General features: G+C 37.8%; 2 protein-coding genes across 2 annotated transcripts; one reads left to right on the forward strand and one right to left on the reverse strand.

Moving 5' to 3' along the window:
* Nucleotides 1–5,265: 5,265 nt before the first annotated feature.
* On the reverse strand, nt 5,266–21,462 carry LOC128018186 (KN motif and ankyrin repeat domain-containing protein 3-like). Its single transcript, XM_052603543.1, has 11 exons — nt 21,293–21,462; nt 13,956–14,037; nt 12,251–13,879; nt 9,828–9,936; nt 9,306–9,530; nt 8,968–9,058; nt 8,631–8,850; nt 8,146–8,288; nt 6,923–7,123; nt 6,728–6,820; nt 5,266–6,400 (listed from the first exon to the last, which is right to left on the reverse strand). Exons 2-11 carry the CDS (start codon nt 13,990–13,992, stop codon nt 6,317–6,319), a joined length of 2,832 nt encoding a protein of 943 aa, XP_052459503.1. The 5' UTR covers nt 13,993–14,037; nt 21,293–21,462; the 3' UTR covers nt 5,266–6,316.
* Nucleotides 21,463–21,975: 513 nt separating this feature from the next.
* Nucleotides 21,976–23,901, forward strand: ndufa7 (NADH:ubiquinone oxidoreductase subunit A7). Its single transcript, XM_052603587.1, has 4 exons — nt 21,976–22,146; nt 22,311–22,360; nt 22,652–22,789; nt 23,398–23,901. The coding sequence occupies exons 1-4, from the start codon at nt 22,096–22,098 to the stop codon at nt 23,456–23,458; spliced, it is 300 nt and encodes a 99-aa protein (XP_052459547.1). The 5' UTR covers nt 21,976–22,095; the 3' UTR covers nt 23,459–23,901.

Consider the following 23,901-nt stretch of genomic DNA (forward strand, 5'->3'; position numbering starts at 1 on the left):
CATTCTATTGAGCATTGATAAAAGGACACAGATTGGCTTTCCTTAACATCCTAAAAAAGTCTTGGAGATCTGTGTCTGGGAGTTTGAAGCTGGTCACTCTGTCTCCCGTGGTGCTGCAGAGAGATGCAGTTTCCTCTTCTTTTTTTTTCTTCCTGAAGCCCATGACCAGCTACTTTGTTTTAGAGGTGCTGAGCTCCAGATTGTTAACAAAGCACCTTTCTTATAGTTGTGAACAGTCAGTTCTTGAATTTCATGGGTTGGAAGCAGGAAAAAGTGACTTTGACACGGGACAGTTAGTAATGGCTAGACGACTAAGAACATTTCCAAAATGTCTAGTCTTGTGTGGAGCTCCTGACTATGCGGTGGTTTAACTTAAAGGATATGCTGCCAATGTCTTGGTTCCAGGTACCGCAGGACACATTCAGAGGTCTTGTGGAGTCAGTGCCTTATGATATAGCGACACTCCACACTCAACAGTAAAATTGTCCATGTTATTTCTCTTGCAAAGGTGTTTGTTTTATTTTATTCATTGAGCACGATTAAAACAACGCAAGGTTAACCAATGTGCTGTACAATCAACTTATGGTAAAGAGGTTAGCCAATCATATCAGAGGTCATTTACCAAGTACTACAAATACAGGAGACTGCAAAAACATTTATAATTTATAATTTATAAAAAATTTATAATTTTTAGCAAGTAAAAGGCAATGTCATTTTAAAAATGTCCATCAGGTCGTGGTACTCCAGTCATTTTTGCTGTGAAATGTTTACTGATTTTAAGTAAGCATAACTTTGGTATTAACTAGTTGCATATTAGCAATGGCTGTTTATTAGTACTTATATAAAGCGCATGTTAATTCCTAATTCTAGATCCTTTAATTCTATCCCATACCTAAACTTAACAGCTACCTTATTATCTATAATAAACAATAATTAGGAGTTTATTAAGACAAAAGTCATAGTTAGAATTGAACCTTAAAATAAAGTGACCATATTATATATTGCAATATTCTATACCTATCTTGCTAGATCTGTCCGCTGCTTTTGATACAGTGAACCACCAGAGCCTCCTGTCAACCCTACTGGAAAACGGAATCTTAGGAGCCGCACTTCAGTGGTTTAAGTCTTACCTCTCAGATGGGTCCTTCAAGGTATCTTGGAGAGGTGAGGTGTCCAAGTCCCAACATCTAGCTACTGGGGTACCTCAGGGCTCAGTTCTCGGCCCACTTCTCTTCTCTGTCTACATGGCATCACTAGGTTCTGTCATTCATGGTTTTTCATATCACTGCAGTGCTGATAATACTCTACATCTCCTTCCATCCTGATGATCTGATGATAGCTGCTCGCATCTCAGCTTGTCTAACAGCTGTTTCTTGCTGGATGTCGGATCATCATCTTCAGATCAACCTGGCTAAGACTGAAATGTTTGTGGTTTCAACAAACCCATCACCTTTTAAAAATTTCACCATCCATTTAGACTCATCGACCATAACTCCTTCAGTTGTGAGTTGTGTTTGATGATAAGCTGAATTTCTCAGACCACATTACTAAAACTGTCAGATCCTGCAGATTTGCTTTATTCAACATCAAGAAGATCAGGCCCTTTCTTTCATAACATGCTGCACAACTTGCTCAAGCTCTTGTTCTGTCCAGGCTGGACTATTGCAATGCTCTCTTGGCAGGTCTTCCAGCCACTTCTATCAAACCCTTAGAATTTATCCAAAATGGTGCTGCAAGATTAATCTTTGAGCCAAGAAGAATGCACGTCACACCTCTGTTTATCAATTTGCACTTTCCACCAGTAGCTGCTCACATAAAATTTAAGGTATTGATGTTTGCCTACAAAACTACCACTGGCTCATCACCCCTTTACCTAAATTCATTTCTTAAGAGTTATTTGCCCTCCGTAAATTTTATGTGGGCAGCTACTGGTAGAAAGTGCAAACTGATAAACAGAGGTGTGACGTGTGTGTTCACACGTCTAGAGGGCACACGTCTTGTGTTCAGCAAGTGAACATTACTGTGTCATCTCAAAGAGGCACAAAATCACTTTCACTGACTAAAAACACATCTGTTCCATCTTTATTTGACCCTCTAACTCTAGCACTTTCTATTGTATTTGAATTCTACATTTTCTTTTTTATTTAGAAAGCTATGGGTTTTTTTCTATTCTATCTATTTGTATTTCGGTGTGTGTGTGCGTGTGTGTATGTATATGTGTATGTATGTATGTATGCGTGTGTGTGTGTATATAATAACACACACACACACACACACATACATATACAGGTGCTGGACATGTAATTAGAATATCTTCAAAAAGTTGATTTCACTATTTCAATTCAAAAAGTGAAACTTGTATATTTTATTCATTCATTACACACAGACTGATATATTTCAAATGCTTATTTCTTTTAATTTTAATTCTTATAACTGACAACTAAGGAAAATCCCAAATTCAGTACCCATTAGAATATTCTAATACTTTAATTAGAATATTGTGAAAAGGTTCAATATTGAAGACACCTGGTGCCACACTCTAATCAACTAATTAACTCAAAACACCTGCAAAGCCTTTAAATGGTCTCTCAGTCTAGTTCTGTAGGCTACACAATCATGGGGAAGACTGCTGACTTGAGAGTTGTCCAAAAGACGAACATTTACACCTTGCACAAGGAGGGCAAGACACAAAAGGTCATTGCAAAAGAGGATGGCTGTTCACAGAGCTCTGTGTCCAAGCACATTAATAGAGAGGCAAAGGGAAGGAAAAGATGTGTTAGAAAAAAAAGTGTACAAGTAATAGGGATAACTGCACCCTGGAGAGGATTGTGAAACAAAACCCATTCAAAAATGTGGGGGAGATTCACAAAGAGTGGACTGCAGCTGGAGTCAGTGCTTCAAGAACCACTACACACAGACGTATGCAAAACATAGGTTTCAGCTTCGCATTCCTTGTGTCAAGCCACTCTTGAACAACAGACAGCGTCAGAAGTGTCTCGCTTCCAAAAGGACTGGACTGTTGCTGAGTGGACCAAAGTTATGTTCTCTGATGAAAGTACATTTTCTATTTCCTTTGGAGACCAGGGTCCCAGAGTCTGGAAGAAGAGAGGAGAGACACACAATCCACGTTGCTTGAGGTCCAGTGTAAAGTTTCCACAGTCAGTGATGGTTTGGGGTGCCATGTCATCTGCTGGTGTTGGTCCACTGTGTTTTCTGAGGTCAAAGGTCAACACAGCCATGTTTTAGAGCACTTCATGCTTCCTGCTCCTGACCAACTTTATGGAGATGCAGATTTCATTTTCCAACAGGACTTGGCACCTGCACACAGTGCCAAAGCTACCAGTACCTGGTTTAAGGCCCATGGTATCCCAGTTCTTAATTGGCCAGCAAACTCGCCTGATCTTAACCCCACAGAAAATCAATGGGGTATTGTGAAGAGGAAGATGTGATATACCAGACCCAACAATGCAGAAGAGCTGAAGGCCACTATCAGAGCAACCTGGGCTCTCATAACACCTGAGCAGTGCCACAGACTGATCGACTCCACGCCGCATTGCTGCAGTAATTCAGGCAATAGGAGCCCAAACTAAGTCTTGAGTGCTGTACATGCTCATACTTTTCATTTTCATCATTTTTAGTTGGCCAAGATGAGCTCATGTTTATGAACATTAACTGTTACAGTTACAGTGGCTTTAAAGTGTGAAAGAAACATGCATGAGCAGTCTCGTAAAAACAATTATCTTCTAAAAGATTACTGTTGTATATTTGTACATCTTTACAGATTCTCAAGGTTTAATTTTTTTTGAGTCCTGACCAGGCTGTATTTATTGCACCACATTTTAAAGACTGAGTCCACTGGCTAAACAGTCATTCAGAGCCATTCAGACCTTCTGAATTCTTTAATGGTGACCATAGATTAGTGGTTGAGGTAATGATTATCATGAGTAGAAACAGCTTGTGGTCCAGCCTGAGACCATGAGTTAACACCAGATCCAAGTCCACGTTTAGGTGCATCATCAAGCTACAGAACCAGTTACTACTACTCTATTGCTAACTTTTTATAACTTTATTGACACCAAATGCATTCATTTTGACTCGTCGTGATTCTAGAAAATTAGGGTGGGTTAATCTATTGACAGCAAATGTAATGCACTCAAATTCTTTCTGTTTGCCTAAAGGAAGTCTTATTTAAGCAGATATACTTCATGTTTTAATGACTTATAAATAGAAGTACTCATTATGGAAAAATGTACTTTCCAGACTAAATGTAATGTGTTTGGACACTTAATTGTATGCTATTTACATTTAGTAAATTTTTAAATGCTTTTTTGAATCACTTAAGTATGACATAAGACTGTCTTTATATGTAATTTCATTATTACATATATTTTGGTTAAAGTGTACCGCTGAATGCACTGATACACATTTATGGTAAACTAAAGTATACTTTAGTGTAATTTCTAGTAAAACTTTTATACCATCTAATCATAATTTCACATTCATAATGAAAAGGTTGCAATTTAGTACATGTAAAATATCCTTAAATGTAATATTGAGCAGCACAACAGTTACAATTATAATCTTGTACTTAACGTGTGTTTTAGCATCAATAAGTGTATCACTTTTAAAGCACAAAAAAGGTAAACATTTATTTAAAATGTATTTCTAGGTGAACTTTTATTTTGACATCTTTACAAAGTGCACTCGTGGCAGTCATTAAACTGTAGGCTACTCTCAAACACACTTCTGTGGCCTTTTATTTCAGTAATATTATTATCTAGAATTACATTTTATAAAATAAAAAAGTTTTTTTAAGATTTGAAGTTTTCAGAATGATCAAATTTCTTGTTTCATTGTGATCCAGCCTTTGATAAAAGGTCAAACTGATGTATTAATATAACCAAAATCCACTATTGTAGTGTAGGTGAATTTTCTTAATGATTAACTGACATAACTTGTTCCTTTAATTGTATATTTTAAACAAATTAAATAAGCGCTAATTGAAAAAGCAAAAGCTGCACAGCATGATACAATCGTTTAAACAAATCACAGATAACAAGCAAAACACACAATAAACCAAAAATACTGACAAACCAAACATGATTCAAAATCATACTTGGGACCTGGTAAAAAAAAAAAATATATATATATATATATATATATATATATATATATATATATATATATATACACACACACACACACTCACACACAACCGAATAGTCAAATATGTTTTGATGAGCAACTAAAGGACAGATGAAACACTCTTTGGACAAAATAAAGGTCTGTATTTGAAATCTTCAGTAAACATTAGTTTAGTTTAAGACTTTTACAGGTATTCAACTCAACACCTGGTTTCTTCATTTGTGTAAAGTGCTGAGTTCAGTTATCAGTGTATTGCAGTTAATGAACCAAGCAAACTGATGGTGAACAAATAATTAATGAAAATAAATCGTGTAAAACATTGTTTATGCAAGTGTCCTATCAGGTGAAGTTCATCACATTATAAACATGAACCAGTTTAATATTTCACAGCCGCAAAGTGTCAAGATTTCATGCTTAAATACTCAAAAAGTGCTTAAAAAAAAGAAAAAAAATCACTTTCACTTGATTTGATTTATCCAGATATGTTTTGGGGCCATTTCTGACTGATTTCATTCAGTTCAGTTCTTAAGTTCAATTCTGTAACCTTCCTGTGATCGGTCAAGATGTCTAGAAGGCAAATGTTTCTCTTTTCCAAAGTCAAGCAATGTCCTTTCAGTTCAAAGAACAGATTGCAAAAAGAAGAGAGAGAGAGAGAGAGAGAGAGAGAAAGAAAAACATTCTTTGTTTTGTCTGATCCAGTTAGATCAGAAGATAAAAATAAATTACTGTGCTAGAAATCAAGGGTGGAGTTCATGAAGGTGTTTGTTGTTGCACAAACAGCACGTGTTACTTGTGTTGTGAAGCTACATGTGTGTGTTAAATAATTGAGGTGTTGAGCTTCTCAAGCAAATGTGACTTCTTCACTTTAATCTGCTGCAGTGTTTCATTCTCTTTCTGAACACTAACAAAGACAAATGTTCAGCTTGAGAACCATGTAATAATCACAATAACATTACAGCTAAGCTGCAGTTATCCCAAACACCTGCTCTCATCTTTTTAAACTCATGGTAGTACAAGAAGATACACCAGCATAAAAAGAAAAGTAAATAAAATCATTGGTCTTACCTACATGAATATGTTTACATAGTATTGTGCATTAAATATGTGCATACAAATGTATAATCAGTGAATAAAATATAAATATATATATAAACTTGTAACAAAGACATTGTTAATCTTCCAGTGAAGTTAGTCTTGTTTTAATATCACTCTGAGGGCCATGTTTTTCTGGGACTGGACGGACTTGCTTTGGATGCTACCAGAACAAACACAAAAGTTATGTTAACACTTTATGATATAATGCTAATATTCAAATTTCTCTCCAGAATGATCGATTCCATTTCAATGGATGTACTTATACAAATTAATCAGTCATTTGTGAAGCACGGCAGGGTGTTGCATAATGTTAAACAGGAGCCAAACGGCGGTCGTTTCCAAAAAAGTCCATTCACATCTGGCTCCATTCTGGTATGTGACACCCGCTTTTCAATTCCAAACTGCTAAGTCTCGCCCCAAAATCCAGGAGTTTCTGCATGAATGAGTAAGAAACGGGCTGCCTGAGTGGTCATGAGAGAGGACTTACATCCGCTTTTGAGTAGTTCATGTGAGCGTACAGTAGAACGGCAATATCATTATGGGATGCCTCCAGAGCAATGGAGAGAGCATCACTGCCATCCTAACGTAAAAAAAAGTCAGAAAGCATGGATTTACCCATAATGCATTGCTGGACTGGATGCTTTAACACTGGATGCCAAGGATTTGGTTGTGATGTACTCACATTGTCCACGACTGAAATGTCACACCCCGGGTGCTCCAGCAGTAAGGACACGATCTCGGGCCGACCGTGTTCACTCGCACACATCAGAGCAGTGGAGCCCTCGTCGTCCTGGACGTTCACATCAGCCCCGCAGTCCAGCAGCGCTCGCACCATCTCCTGACGCCCGTGACTCACGGCCAGCATCAGAGCCGTCTGTCCCGCCTAACCACAGACAGAACCAAACACAGTCAACCCTTCCACTAATTCACACTCTAATAATGCAATCACACGTTTTTATTCACAAATGAATTTATTAGTGCAGTGTGGTTTCACCAGTGTTGGGGAAATGTACTTTAAATATGAGCAGGGCTTTATTGATTTAATATAATACGTTTTATTTATAGCAAATGTAAAAGCCCTTTCTCACCAAATAGTGTAATGAACAAACCTCAGGCTGAAGGAAAAGTAAATTCTCTTCAGCAATAAAAAACAATGAAGCACAATTGTTAGTTTATCTAAAGTCATTTTTGCTTATTAGTATGGTTGAACTGGATCATCTAAGGTCAGCACCAAATATATTAGTTAATAAAATGGTGTGTGTTAATTGTGTTAATTATAACAGGTTTGCGTCATTCTGAGTTTGCATTTCCCTGTTTTAATTAATTTTGATGAATACGTTATCTGTTTCTTTGCAAGTGGGATGATTTAAAGCACATACATATTTAGTCTAGAACTACACAGTACACACAATGCTTCTGTACTTTCGATTTCTCCCAATATGGGGACAGGAGACTTGTCAGTCAATAAATGGGAAAACTAAGTAACTGGTGTTCCTTTTTTTTTTTTTTAAATGCTAGTAATTTTTAAAATAAAAAAGTAATGCGTTACTTTACAATTTACAAGAAAAAAGTAACTCTCGTTACTTGTAATGCGTTAGGTAACCCCAACACCGGGTTTCATTGTATTAGATACAAAATATCAAAAGAAGTAGCATCTGCATGTATTTAAGCCTTGCTTAACTGTCTTTAAAATCAACCTTTCAGTGAACAGTTCTTAACCACTTTTTATTGTGGAAAACATTTTAATATGAGCCCTTTTTTCCACTATAAAGAACCTTTTGTGATATGGAAGGATTCCATGGATGTTAACGGTTTTTCGGGAACAAGAGTGTAAGTTGAAAAGTAATTCTCAAATTAGCAGAGGATATAATCGCAGATGAATATCTAATTAACAGGGTGACTTACTTGGCTGGCCTTGGCATCGACGTTGCCCAGACGGAAGAGTTTCTGAACCACTGCCATGTCGTCGTCCTCCTTCACTGCTGAAAGCGCTGCCAGCATCACAGCTGTATATCCGGCTTTATTCTGCTGATTAACATTGCACATGCCTGCACACGAACACATCCACAACTGAGGTTTTGAAACTGTTGGACAATCATTAGCGTATCGTGTAAAACTGTACACTTATTTACAGCTCGACCTTCCATTTCAAGAGTTACGAGTGATTTGTATAGATAAAGGGTCCGAACTGGACATTCAAGATTGAAACTACTGTTGGAAATATTTTTAAATAAAGGGCAGTGTGCACTACATAGAATTCACTCTATAGTAAGCTGCATTCTAAATGTAAGAACAAAACATTATGTAGTTTTTTTTTTCATGGTTTATCCAATTTAATTGCTTGTTATAATGTTATTCTGATGTATCCTAAAAAGCTCAGTTCTGTGAACCTGTGTCGAGCAGTAGGTCCACCACAGTGAAGTTGGAATGGGAGACGCTGTAGTGTAAAGCAGTGTTGCCGTTGCCATCCGTCATGTTGACTACGTGCTCCAGCAGGACGGGGGAGACCTCTGAGAAAGCCATCAGGTAGTTTGAGACACGTGTCGGCTGGGCCATCTTTGCACTGGACACTCTGAACCACTCCAGCTGAACGCTGTGAGTGCTGGACAACTGCGTTAGACATGTTAACAGAACGGCATAATGGTTTATTTTCAAGTTTGGCTAGAATGTGATTTGGAATAGTAACTACAATGTGAATAAAATGTAATTTGTGTGATTTGTTCCCACCACTTCTTTACTCTTCACTGATTTGGCTCCATCATTAAGGTGGTTCTTCAAAATTCGACAAGCCTCACGAATTTTGGCACTTAGTTCAAACCTGTAATATGATATCCATTTATTGTTTGCTTTAATAATGTCATAGCCATGAATCACCATTTTCTAAAAAAAAGAAATATCTCGTGTAGTGTACAAGATGAGTCGTTTTTGGTCTGCAAGAGAAAGACCTCAAATATTTAAATGTGTTTGTTTGCTTAAAGCACATTTTGAGATGAACACTAGCACACAGATGACCTCAAAATGATGTATGGGAATTTCAGTAATCACCAAAATCTGCATGCGCTTACTTTTCTTTTACTTCCTCTTCCTGGTCCTTTAAATCTTCTGACCCAGCTGGCAGGTTTTCATCACTGTCGGTTTCATCCAAATGTATATTCATCTCTTCATCAGATGTATCCTCTAGAGCTGCCCCTTCTTCCACACTGCTATCTGAACATGCATCAGCCTCACTTCCATCCGAGGAACTCTCTTCATCCTCATCCTCATCCTCTTCACTAGAGGTGGACTCATAACTGAGAAATTCAAATATAAGATAAATTTTGTATAATTTGTGGTCCGACCTCCAAATGTGTAAATAATGAATAATAACAAAATGGATAGTTGCACTTCTGAAACAAGATTGGAAGAGAAATGTTGGAAGCCAATGATATTATTTACAGAATAATTATTTACTGTTGCCATTAACAATATTAATCAAATGGACTTTTATAATATTGCTGTTGTTACCACAAAAGCAATAAGCCATGAGACACAGTCTGTTACTACAGTATTTCCTATTTCCTTATTAGAAATCTGCTCTGGTAACTCACCCTCCGTTTAGAATTCCAACAAACTTCAGGCTCTTTTTGCCACCGCTGGAAGCTGCAACAGCACCACTCCCATCCTTCCTCTTCATGATAGATTTCAGAGGGCCTGCAGCTGTTTTGCAAAGAAATCAGAATTTGTGGTTCTCTTATACAGTTTGATTTAATGTATACATGAAACTGTACTTAGGCTTATCTATTCTGAATTGACTGACTCGTGATGTCGTAGTTAATTAATAACATTAATTCTAACCAGATTTAAATTACTGCATAAATGCAAATTTCTGTCATGAAACTCCACATGACGCAGTCCCATAAGTTCTAACTCAATCTGATATATTCACAACATTATTCACATGGCACACCTGATTGGTTCTTTTCACATCCAGCAACCAATGAGCTTGCTGCTCAACATTCAAATACTTAGAAACCCTCCACCTTCCCCAGCTCCACCTGTATAGGTCTGCTCTGAAGTAATTTCATATATGTTATATAAGGGTAGGGCTGGGTACCGAACTTCGATGCCTTATGGTATAGAACGAAAAACTTCGATACTATGAGTATCGAAAAATTATTTATCTTTCGGTGCCAAATTTCGGTTCCAAAAGCCAAGCGGCCGTTTTATGTTTTTTTTTTTTTTTTTTTGCCAAACGGCTGTGTCTGTGTGATCTTGTAGCATATGTGCATTTTAAAGACTTCTGAAGATACTCGCAGTCACACAACACAAGTCTAGTTGTTTTTTTTCTCAAAAAGTTTCCGTTTTACAATGCCAAAGAGGTCTAAAGTGTGGCCCTCCCTGTATAGTTTGGTCTACTCCATCACGTATCTTGAAACACGCCCCCTTTCAGGTCGTCTAAAAAACAGAGAGAGAGAGAGACAGATTTATCCGGTACTGCGAATTTCTCTAAGCAGCAGGCCACTGTATACGTTCACTTAAAACATAACTGACTGTGTTTACGAGGATACTTGCAGAGACAATTATTTTGATATAATTGTGTGTGTATGTGTTCATTCAGAAGCTACGATACGTGAAAGATGAATTCATTCTCTATATGCGCATTGTCTGAAATGCTGCTCGCAGCGCGTGCTTTGAATGAGTGCGCGCAAGCTCCGAAAAGGCTTGAATCAGCAATATTTAGAAACGAGTGCAAACGATCAGCTACAATCTGTTTCACCCCTTCAAGCGAGTGAACAACGCGAATCGAGTTAGGAATTTTACATCACTATTCACGATAGCCCAGCCGACTGGAAAACACAATAGCCCTGGGACATGGGGCTAACGATTTTAAGAGCCCTGCACCTCAGATCTATACAGTTTGTGAAACACTGGTATCCACACTGGTTTCGTTAAACAAAATAAATTATTATTTTAAAAGATTGACTTAAAAGAATCATCATTTCACTAATCGGATCATGAACTTTTTACCGAGCCAAAGATTATATATTATTAAACATCTCAAATGAATAAAGATTTCAAGTTCATCTGTACAAGCACATAAAGCTATCGTTTGAGTTTATAAACCTCTATTTCATGCATGATTCGTATGGATCTGCTAACTGAATGCAAAGTGTGAGTTCAAGGAGAATGTGTGTGTGTGTGTGTGTGTGTCTTTATTAGCATGTATCGCTCACCAGGAGTCACTAAATGAACAGCTGCTGTTCTATTTTTGTTTGTTTGTTTTTTGTTTTTTTTTTTCAATGGAGGAGGAGTTGCCCTATTGGTTAAAATCCCCAAACTGTTTACTTAAATATTAAATTAATAAATGACATCAAAACAGGGGCGTTTGCGTTATGATGTGGTGGGCTGCTGTGGGCCAGAAAGTCCAGGGCAACTTTTTGGTCCCAGTCCACCCCTGAATGGCGCACCCCTATCCAAAAAGCACAACCAGTTGTATTAATAATGTTATCCTGAGTGTGAAGTGTTACTAGAATTAGTTTTAATTAAGGTGAAGAATAAAGTTTTGTGTTTAATGTATATGTGTTGATGTTGGTATCGAAAAAAGTATTGTTAGGAACTGGTATCGAAACTGAGGTATCGAAATTGGCACCGGATTGAAAGATTTTGAACAATACCCAGCCCTATATAAGGGGGGTATTTCATATATATTGTATGTGCACCAGCAGTATTTTCTACATGGTCATAGAAACATCTGTGGATGTACTGGCAGTGGCAACTCACAATGCAGCATCCGCAGCATAGCAGATCTATTCTCCACAAATTCTCATGATAGAACTGCATTTATTACTGTGTTAAGTACTGGCAAAACGTTAGAGAGTCTGTGTTACAACAGTAGCACCAACAGTAGCACTACCAAGGCAGAGCATTTTAATTAACATTTTAATTAAGGATTGATAAGGTATTTTCTTCCTTTGAGTAATTGTGCAGTGTATGGCCAGAAAACATGCTGTATACAAATAACAGTGCTCACCCTCTGCAGAAGTTGTCTGTTGTTCAGTGTCTTGTGTATCAGTTAGACATTCCCACTGGATACCAGTGCTTACTAGCTCCACCGTGTTTTTCTTTGAAGTTTCAACAGGATCTGTTTGAATGCTTTGGTCATTTTTTGAAATGTACTCTGGATCAGTCACATCTGGAAACAACACTCCAACTGAACAAACTTCAGGACATGTTTCTATTTGGGCATTAGCTGTCTCTGGTGTTGCTGCCGTCTCTTTGTCCAGCCTAACCTTGGACACTCTCTCAATTTCCTGAGCCCTTAAAGCTTCAAGATCTTGGTTGACTTGAGTTAATCGTGTCTCAAGAACCTGGATTGACTCCTCCTGAAATCTGATAGTGTGTTGCAAGTTATCAATTTCTCGTTCTGTCGCACTTTGTAGCCCTAGAAATGATTCTGTTACCCAGACTGCCACATCTTCTGTAGCCACTCCAGTCTGAATCGCCTCATCATGCATGACACTAGTCTCAGTCTCAATAGCTGCGTGACAGACATCAATATTAGCTTCGACAGCAGCATCCTTGCCCGCTTGGCGATTAAAGACGACCACAGTCTCAAGAGGACTGTCACTACCTACAGCTATGGATCTTTTTTCTATAGGAGCAGTGGCTAGTTTCTTTATTTCCTTTTTGTCTTGGTAATCCCTTTTGCATTCTGGTTCTTTATTCCAAAGTGACGTCAATGGTAGGGATCCTGGTTGGGGGGCTTCTACTCCTGCCTCAGTGGAGACTTGCAGTTTGAGCGTTGCATCAAGTTCTTCTGTTTTTTTGTGAAGATCATGAGCCAACCTGTCTTTTTCTGCACGGAGCATGGCAACTTCTCTTTCTAGAGCTGATAGTCCTTTCAGTCTCTCTTCCATCTCCCTTAGCTGCCTAAGGGCATTGGCCATCTGTTCTCGCACTGTCTGAAGCTGCCCCGGAGGCAATGTTCCTGAGTTGGAGGCTGGAGTGCTCCTTCCAGACGTTTGAGGACTTGCTCTGGTCCAGACCCCAGAAAGGGAGTTCTGAACAACAGGTGATTTCTGTAGCAAGTGGGCATCTGAAGCAAGCTGGGAAGAAGCTAGATAGAAGTCCTTATTAGATCCGCTGGCTTTGGAACTCACTTTGGAAAGGTCAGACAAATTAGAGCCTAATCCATTGGAAAACAGACTCTGCTCCTGTTGCAGCCGAAGGCTAGTTTCAAGAAGCGTTCTCTCAACCCTAGGGTTACGTGGTGGAGGTGGTGGTGGCACTTTGGAGTAAGTAGGCAGACTGGGACTGATGACTGGTAATGGGGAAAGTGGTTTACTAGGTAATTTACTAGGGCTCTGGAGAAAAGGTGGGATAGTCTGGCCATTCTCACTGGTTGTTGAGGAAAGGGACTCAGTGGAGGTCCAGCCACTGGTCCGACCCCCAACACTTGTATTCCTCTGATACCCACGGTCACCCCGGGATCCCCTCCGAGGGTTTACATTAGCCCTCCGAATGTTGTGTCCACTCTCTATTTCTTCAACATACTTGAGAAAATCAAGGTCCAGCTGGAATCCGTAGGGCGTCTGTACTGAATAGGAGCCACCTTGATTAGATTCTTCCGCAGTAGAGCAATGAAAAGGGGCACTCAGATCTGCAATGCAAATATAACAATAGTGTTCATCTTGAAACAGTACCATCTAGCGAGAGCAGGAAAAACAACTACTTACTTGGCAGTTTGGAGGTAATATGCACAGACTGGGTCATTTTATGGAGCCTTGTGCTGCCCCTCCAAAAGAAAAATCAGCACACCTTCAAGCAAAAGACAACATCTCAGTGCCATAGAAACATCAGACGAATGAAAACATTGGTTGGGAGCTGCTGGTCCCCTACAAAAACCTGAGCCTATAAGCATCTCTCAACCATTTGATCCTACAACCAGTCCACATGTGGTCACTGAAGGTTTTAAAGATTGTTCTGTTGTTAAGAGGCAAAACAAAGGGGACTGATTTATTTTAAGATATGTCAGTGCAAGATTTTTCAGTTTGGACAGCTCTTACATTTATTTTAGTCTAGGAATAGTCGAATCCCTGTCCGGGAAACCATCCCTACGAGTTGCAAATACCTCATAGCACTAGTTGTTGTTGTCTTAAGTGTTAATAAATAATCATATTCACCCCTCCTTCACCCTTAATCCCCTCTGTCCTGTGTTTGTGCCTTATTTTATCTATACCGGTAATTGATTTGCTTGATTTAACGCATATCTTATTGCTCTTCAGGTAAACCGTGCGTGGCAGCTCGCCGGTGGAGTGTGTGCATGAATGGGTCAATGGGAGGCCATTGTAAAGTATTTTAGGTACTGTTGGGTGCAGAAAAATGCATTTTGACATCGGCAGAGCAGTAATTTCCCTAAAACCAGAGCAGAAGTTGTACTTCACTTGTGTTTTAAGCAAACCAAAAAACACAGGAGTGGCTAAAGTTTTCCTATCCATGAATTTTCTCTGCTTTGGATGTACATGATTGACCGTGTGACTGTTAACAATGCAGTCCCCATGACGGACATGTGCATATGAAAGAACGATGCCGCTAAAAATAAAAAGGGGGGAGGGGTGATGTTTCCAATCAGAATTTCTTTCAGATTTAACAGAATACAATCAGAATCATCTAGCTGACATGTTTACATGACACACTTTTTATTATGATCAGCCCTTTATCCAAAATGTGTGTCCAATCACAGATGTACTGTAAGCAGTTTGGGTTCCTGATGAAGCACTATAGTATAATAATAATAATGTGTTCTTATTTTTGTCTTCTCTAGATGCTACATTGAAGAAGAGTCTGGCAGTCAGCCGAGGGCAGATAGGCACATCTATTAATTCAAAGCTCACGGAGCTGAGAAGAGCAACAAGATCATTTATTTATTTTTTGTTCAGTTTTTGGTCTTGTACTATTTGATTGATCTTGAGTAAATAAATAATGTACATTTCTACATTTTGGACTTTTATTTATGTTGCCTAGTAACTATGGATTTTAATTTTACTATTATAGGTGAACATATAGGTGCATATATATGCGCCGCTACGTGCCTTCCAGCACCAGGACCTGTTGCCCAATTGGGTGTCTGGCAGGGCTATATTTGAGTGATTTGTGATACAGATGATAGCTTTGGCTATCTTTTGGACTGACTGTGCTCCTTAATGTGTGTGGAGATTGGGGTCTATGTTTGTTTTTTGTTTTTTTGTAAAATTTATGATTAAGTGATTCGTTAATTTATATTTCTTTAAGTTTTGATAAAGACTTGATTTGTTAAACTTTGGTCCTTTTTGTTAGGCTCTAGGCAGCTATTAAGCCTCTTTTGCTGCCTAGAAATTGCCTTCGACTGAAGTTGCTTTTTTCATTTATTTTTGGTTTATTGATTGATTTCCCCTTCCCCAATAATTGACTGTTCTCTCTCCCACAGTGCTGAGCGCCGAAAGTGGTGGTGTCGGTGTCCTCGGGGTTGGTGTCTCTTTTCGTGTGCTGTTTTCCATTGTTTGCTTATTTTGGGTTTTTTATCACAGTGTGTATGTGTGTGTGTGTGTGTGTTCAAGTGCCACATACCCATTCTTTATCATTATAGTTTTCCACATGTTCGATAGTAACATCATCCAAACTACAAAATAACACAAATGGACTTATGGGGAGTATTGACAAAAAAGCCAAATAAATCAAAACTATTGTATATTTAAGCTTGTCTAAAGTCGCGTGGAAACTTTGGACATTGAACCAACTTCATGAGGTGCATCTTGGGATGCATTCTAAGCAATGTGAAAGAAGTTCCCATGTACTGCGTGCTGGACACTTGTTCACTGCTTCTCCTCACGATCTGCTTCAAAACAGCCTTTATTTTTGTAAAGTTTCTGAATAACAATGCATATAGGCAATGCTTATGTCAACTACACCAATTTAAGTTGTAAACCTTTATATTTTTAAGAAGAACAATTCAATTAAGTGAGTCTAAATGTTTGACTGTATATCATCAGTTTCAAAGCTTGTCGAGTTAAATCAGAAGAAATCAGTGCTCAAACCCATTCAGTTCTGGTCCATAAAAGTAAGATCTTTGTGAATAACACTGACCACTTTGAACACAGGAACAGTGGCTTCTCAGAGCAGGCGAATAACTCGTCGTCTGAATGCGGGTCATGTTTTGAGAGTGACCTCATAGCACTCCCTCCCGTTTTGCTGCAGAGGAAGCAGGAGGTTTCTATTCACATTAAGTGTTATGTGAACCCTGCAGCCAGGGCAAGGACACTTCCAACTTAAAACTGAGGCAGAGCTCTCTGATGCCCGACTCAAAGCACTGTCGGGAATTGTTTGTGTGCAATCACATGACTTAAAGGAATAGTTTGCCAAATGAACATAATAAGTCATCATTTACAGACATTAACATTGTTAAAAACCCATGTGACTTCCTTCAAAGAACATAAAATGAGATATTTAACAGAATGCCCAGCTTTCTCCGTTCCATAAAATGAAAACAAATTGGTAAAAGAGATTACCAGACACATACAGTACGTCTATACAACCTTCTGAAGCAATACGATAAGGAATAGTTTGAATTACAAGTCATTATTTGGTGAAAGTCTTTCCCTTCACCACAACTCTCAAATCTCTTTGCACTTGCACATATTCAAATCCGGTATCTGAAGATGCGTCTTTCCAGGTTTGTGGCCAATACTGGATCAGGAACATTTGATTGTATGGACTATCAGAGGGACAGATCCTTGAACGTAAGTATTATGGGTTTGAAACGAAATGAGGGGGTGCATAACTGATTCCATTTTCATTTTTGGGTGAACTAACTCTTTAAAAAAGACTTAGAATATTGCATACATGTTAAATGAGAACAGCAGCCATTGTCTTTAAGGACGGTGAATGCTGGACAGTTGATTAATGCAGCAGAAGCCATTTCCTCAAGAACCAGGCAAGGAAAGATAAACAAGGAAATGAAGCACACGCACATGCTCCAAAAACGACACCTCAGTGACATCAGCTCATTTTTCAGGAAACAGAAGCCAATGTTTAAAGTTCTAGACGCTGCAGAAAATATGATTTTTTTTTTTTTTTATCTCCTGTGAGTGTAAATCATTTGAATTAAATTCGTCAAAAGCATTATTTAGCTTTGTACCAGGTCTTAATTTTTTGTAAACGGAAAACACTACTATAGTCCACTGTTAAAAAATAAACTGAAAGCAATAGATAGAGACCATCTGCTGTGACAGTTTCATCCACAACAGCAACATCCTCCCATTGTTTCTTCAGAAAACGGACTCTTCCTGTTTGAGGAGAGCAGAATAGACTAAAGGCCAGTGGCAGACGCTGGCCGCTTCATTATTTACTGGTGATTTCTTGGGCAAGCATCTCTGTTATTACTGCTCATACTCAAACATGAAGTTATGAGTGTGTAAATCACTGGCACTCTGTGTGCTACAAACATGAGTAATATCTCAAATGATGCAGCTTGTTGAGAAATGTGTTATTATTTTCATAAAACGTCAAGACTTATGATTGTGAAAAGAAGAGAGTGTATATTATGCATAATAGGTCAAATCATAAACCTATCAATTGCTTTGCTGCTTTGTAAAGATGTGTCTGTATCAAACATGACAAAACAATAAGTGATAACAGAGTTATATGATCGAACTTATCTCTGTGAATAATGAAAAGAGTGTTCTGTTGTTTATCTAGCACTTGCTTAGCTGTGTGTGTGTGTGTGTGTGTGTGTGTGTGTGTGTGTGTGTGTGTGTGTGTGTCATCATCTGAAGTGATGCAAGAGAGAAAGTTTGGGTAAAGCTTTATTTTAAGGACCAATTCTCATGATGAACTAGTTGCTTATTAGCATGCATATTACTAGCATATTAGCTGTTTATTAGAAAAAAGTTTAATTGTTAGTACTGTAAAATAAAGTGCAACCATATTTTCTATACTGATTTAAACACACAGACTAATTGGCTTAACATTTTCAGACAGAGCGCTGTCTGCTCGGTCAGTATGTTCAGTATTATCCACATACCGACAAATAATGTGATTTAGAGGAGGAGAAGTCTCTAGAACATGCTGCCATAAACACTGCAGGCTATATTCGCCTGTAAACAACTGGACAGGATGAACATGATCTTTTGTTATGGACGTGAGTCAAACCATGTCCCACTATTTAACCATATTAGATTAAAGATGGGAATGTATTAGATCACATTTAATGGTGTTACAGTGTAAAGGCCAGCTCTAGTATAGGCTGAATGGACTCACAACCAGAGGTTGAATTACATTCAGTTTTTACTATTTATATCTTCATGGATAGAGGAATCATGGGCATCTGCTAAACCCTCAGCATTGCATCAGCAATCTGCCATTTCAGACTGAATTTGGTTCATCAGAAGTAACTGTATATACAAACCCGATTCCTGAAAAGTTGGGACACTGTACAAATTGTGAATAAAAACAGAATGCAATGATGCTGAAGTTTCAAATTTCATTATTTTTTTTTCAGAATACAACATAGATATAAAATGTTTAAATTGAGAAAATGTATAATTTTAAGGGAAAAATAAGTTGATTTTACATTTCATGGCATCAACACATCTCAAAAAAGTTGGGACAAGGTCATGTTTACCACTGTGTGGGATCCCCTCTTCTTTTTATAACAGTCTGCAAACATCTGGGGACTGAGGAGACAAAGTTGCTCAAGTTTAGGAATAGAAATGTTGTCCCATTCTTGTCTAACACAGGCTTCTAGTTGCTCAACTGTCTTAGGTCTCTTTGTCACATCTTCCTCTTTATGATGCACCAAATGTTTTCTATGGGTGAAAGATCTGGACTGCAGGCTGGTCATTTCAGTACCCGGATCCTTCTTCTACACAGACATGATATTGTAACTGATGCAGTATGTGGTCTGGCATTGTCATGTTGGAAAATACAAGGTCTTCCCTGAAAGAGACGACGTCTGGATGGGAGCATATGTTGTTCTAGAACTTGGATATATCTTTCAGGATTGATGGTGAATTTCCAGATGTGTAAGATGCCCATGCCACACACACTCATGCAACCCCATACCATCAGAGATGCAGACTTCTGAACTGAGCGCTGATAACAACTTGGGTTGTCCTTGTCCTCTTTAGTCCGGATGACATGGCGTCCCAGTTTTCCAAAAAGATCTTAATGTTTTTGATTCGTTCAACCACATAACAGATTTCCACTTTGCCACAGTCCATTTTAAATGAGCCTTGGCCCAGAGAAAATGCCTGCGCTTCTGGGTCATGTTTAGATATGACTTCTTTTTTGACCTATAGAGTTTTTGCCGGCAACGGTGAATGTCACGGTGGATTGTGTTCACGACAATGTTTTCTGGAAGATCACGGGCATCCAGGATGGGTTTTCCGGCCTTGACCCTTACACACAGAGATTGTTCCAGATTCTCTGAATCTTTGGATGATATTAGGCACTCTAGATGATGATAACTTCAAACTCTTTGCAATTTTTCTCGGAGAAACTCCTTTCTGATATTGCTCCACTATATTTCGCCGTAGCATTGGGGGAATTGGTGATCCTCTGCCCATCTTGACTTCTGAGAGACACTGCCACTCTGAGAGGCTCTTTCTATACCCAATCATGTTACCAATTGACCTAATAAGTTGCAAAATGGTCCTCCAGCCGTTCCTTATATGTACATTAAACTTTTCCAGCCTCTTATTGCTACCTGACCCAACTTTTTTGGAATGTGTAGCTCTCATGAAATCCAAAATGAGCCAATATTTGACATGACATTTCAAAATGTCTCACTTTCAACATTTGATATGTTATCTATATTCTATTGTGAATAAAATATCAGTTTATGAGATCTGTAATTTATTCCATTCCTTTTTTACTCACAATTTGTACAGTGTCCCAACTCTTTGGGAATCGGGTTTGTACATTTTTGTATTCTGCATTCTTTACACACATGTATTCCACTTGTAGACGGGTGTAAAGGTGAATGGTGGAGGGGCGACGCAGACAGGGAATGGCCCATAAACAGAATCATGAGACCTGAAGCATGTGATTCTTACAGCGTTTCGGAGGCAAGTTCAATTTTTGGGTGCAAGTACAATATAATATATTATTAATAATAGTTTTGTCTGCGAAGGTCAGTAGATCAGGATGATTTTATTAATGGAAAGGTCATATTTTGTGCTTTTCTTCCTTTGTTTATATTGAATTTATTTATTTATTAATGTTTGATTATTTATTGCCTTCTAATAAATACACATAGAGGCATACTGAAAGACATAATCTGAGCATGGATGGTACAAAAGAGAAGTTAAAATAACAAATGACGTATTTTCAGCACTGTATCATTTTTAACTTATTTTTGCAATCATTTTACCAAAAATTAGAGCACGTAAAACCTGATCTCTGTGTCATTATTATTATTATTATTATTTTACAATAAACATTAAATAAACATCAACATAAATGAAGTACTAATTAAGGTTCTAATAAAACAAAAATACTTAAGTAAAATGTAAAAGGGTTACAAATGTAACCCTTCACTGTTTATTTACTACATTCCCCATAAACACTACAACTTTCTTTATTGGGTTAAATGGCTGAGCTAGACATACTCAGTGAACACAACAGGTTGTGTCCAAAAAGTGAATAAATTTTAGTTTTATATAAGATATATAATAGTAATCTCTCCCCTAAGATCAAGGACTTCATAAACAAATACTAATTTGTGTCTTATTAGTGAAGCAATATTAGGTTCATACAGGCTCCACACAAATATACATCTTGACTTTGCTGAATATAAAGCCAAGTATCAAATCAAGCTTTGTTATTCTGCAGAGATGATAAAATTATACTGTTATCTGAACGTGAAAAACCAGAAAAAATGGAAAACAGACACATTAAATCCCGTGTCAGCTTTATCATTGTTAAAGATAAAACTTGAATTATCATCAAAGCAACAAACGGAGTCAAAGCAGCGCTCTCTATTCTGATAGTCAACTATTTTTTTTTTTTTTTTTAAAGTCATGAAACTTTGTCTTACCCTTATTGTGACGATTGCTACTTGTCTTCTTCTTCTTCTTCTCGTTAGGTTATAATAATCCGTGTATATGCGGATACCAGCAGTAGTTCCCGTTCATTCCGTTAGTGTAGAATAACGGTGTGTGGCGGGATCCTGCTGAAATAATGCCGTGTCTCTTCTGCTGGCATTGCTTTGAATGGGTGGTTCTGATTAATTCCCACCCATGAAACTGCGTCTTAGACTTCAAGCTCTACATCAAGACCTATCTTAGTCAGGCTCAAATATATTCGATGTCCCAGACTGGAAGTCCCCAAGAAACAAATACCCTCATACCCGTCAGATAGATGGAGCCCAGTCATACACAGCAGAGTAATTGTGCGTTTTGATTATTTTATCGATTAGGTATCTACGCAGAAAATGACAAATGCAGTGAAACGTTTGACTGGCATGTCCAGCCATATCGCATTCAAATAGGTTTAATCTGCTATATATATTCATATTCGATCAAACAGTTAATATAGCTATAGGGTAACAATTGGATCATTATCTGTCTCTTTTTAAACGGTTTAAAGAGGTTAAAATTGTAAATGTGTGTATGATTATTCATCAGTTGTACGACAGGTGGCGATCGCGTTCGCATGTGACCAGCCACTGTATCATCGAGTAAGAAGACGACTTCCGGTCCGCTGGTCGGTCCGTTGCTGCTGTAACTGACCCAGGATCAGCTTCGCTCGCTCACACTCTGTGTGTTACAGTGAAGGGTCGGTCAGTAGCACTGATCCAGAGACAGATTCACAGAGCAGCGGGTTCACCTTCACGCGAGGATGGCGTCGGCTACCAAAATTATCCAGAGACTGAGGAACGTTTTGTCAGGGGTGAGATATAATGATCGTTTAATCAGTTAACGTTATACGTACAGATCCGAACGTATCGATGTAATATGACATGGTTAGAAAATAACGTCTCTGTTTTCGTGTATATATGATATTTTGTTCACTATAACGTTACATAAATGCAGTTTTCTCTCGTTCCCTAACAGCACGATCTCCAGTCCAAACTACAACTTCGGTACACTGAGATCTCAAAGAGGTAGATATTCTTGCCTATAACTTGTTTTTATAATTATTCGTGGAATTATCAAACTTTTTTTTGCAGGGGGAAATGTGTTTATTATTATTATTATTCACCATTTAATGGTTCTACAGTAAAACAATTGCAAAATTGTATTTGCTGTCTAGAAAAAAAAACTGAGAATGTAAAATATAGTTAAAATGTACTTCTATATTTATATTATATAATATAGCCTTATTTACAAAGCACTGTTATGTTATGATGACAATTAATGCAATGGCTAATATTGATCAATGTCATTGATGGTAGGACTCAGCCTCCAGCTAAACTTCCCGTTGGACCGAGCCATAAATTTGCAAATAACTACTACTGTCAGAGAGATGGACGCCGAGAGTCTGTTCCCCCAAGTGTGCTCATGTCTTCACACAAGGCCCTAGCAGCTGGAAGGTGGGCTGGCTTTGCTTAACACAGATTATGTTCAAGTGTTGTGCATGGTGCATTTATTTTATGCTTTTAGCAGACACTTCATTCACTTCAATAGAAAGTACCATGATACAGTCGCTAGCTAGGTATGAATGCCTACTTTGAGCAAATACAATGTTATTTGCCCTTTGTATATTAAGCTTTGGTGAAATAGCATCTGCTAATAAAATATATATTTATAAAATATTATTTGTTATGTTTTTGGTTTATTTTATGAATATCTTCCTTCCTGTTATTAATTGCCCAATACATATAATAATTCCAGTGTTGCAAATTTGTGTAATAAAAACTGATTGTTCTGGAACAGAAAGATTCTGTGCTATCACGATAATGCTTTAGACAATTGGCAAAATAATAAATGCATTCATATAAACATGTAATTTTAACACTATAGAATAAATAATGCATGCACATATAAGCCTGGGTAGATTTGAATAATTTAATGCTACATATTATTTCTTCATTTCTATGGTAATTTGTAGGCGAATGGGGTTTAAATGCTGCTTAATTATGCCTTTTCATGATAACCATGTCCTAAATCTCTGCATTTTTCTTCTTCTATTCACATTGAGTCTTCTGGAAAGCTCAGACGCCCCGTTACTCCAGGGTCTCCGCTGTAGGACCTCCCACTGAGCGTCGACTAGCTTTACTGTCTAATATATGTGTTATTCTCAATAAAGGATGTGTATATAGAAGAAACATATTCAGTGCACTCTGTTTATTCTATGGGTAATGGATTGCTATAACAAGGAAGTTTAAGTGTTTATTGGTTTATCTTGTTTCTTAAAGACAACCCATCAACACTGATTTGAGAAGAATGTCTTTTGTATATATGAAATAGTATCTAAAGTGAAAATTTGTGATATTCATAAATTATTCTCCCAAAGAACATCTGTATTTAAAGTGTAATCTAACTTTTGGCTCCTCTAAAATATGTAAACAGTAATTATGAAACAGCATTTTGTATGAATAAAAAGTTGAAAAGGTAATTCTGATTTGGCCAGCTGACAATAAACTGTACACATTTAATTATATAAATTGATATAAAGCACAATAAAAATAACCCCAAATATAAA

This window comes from Carassius gibelio, chromosome A8, assembly GCF_023724105.1.
Source record: "Carassius gibelio isolate Cgi1373 ecotype wild population from Czech Republic chromosome A8, carGib1.2-hapl.c, whole genome shotgun sequence".
NCBI lineage: Eukaryota > Metazoa > Chordata > Actinopteri > Cypriniformes > Cyprinidae > Carassius > Carassius gibelio.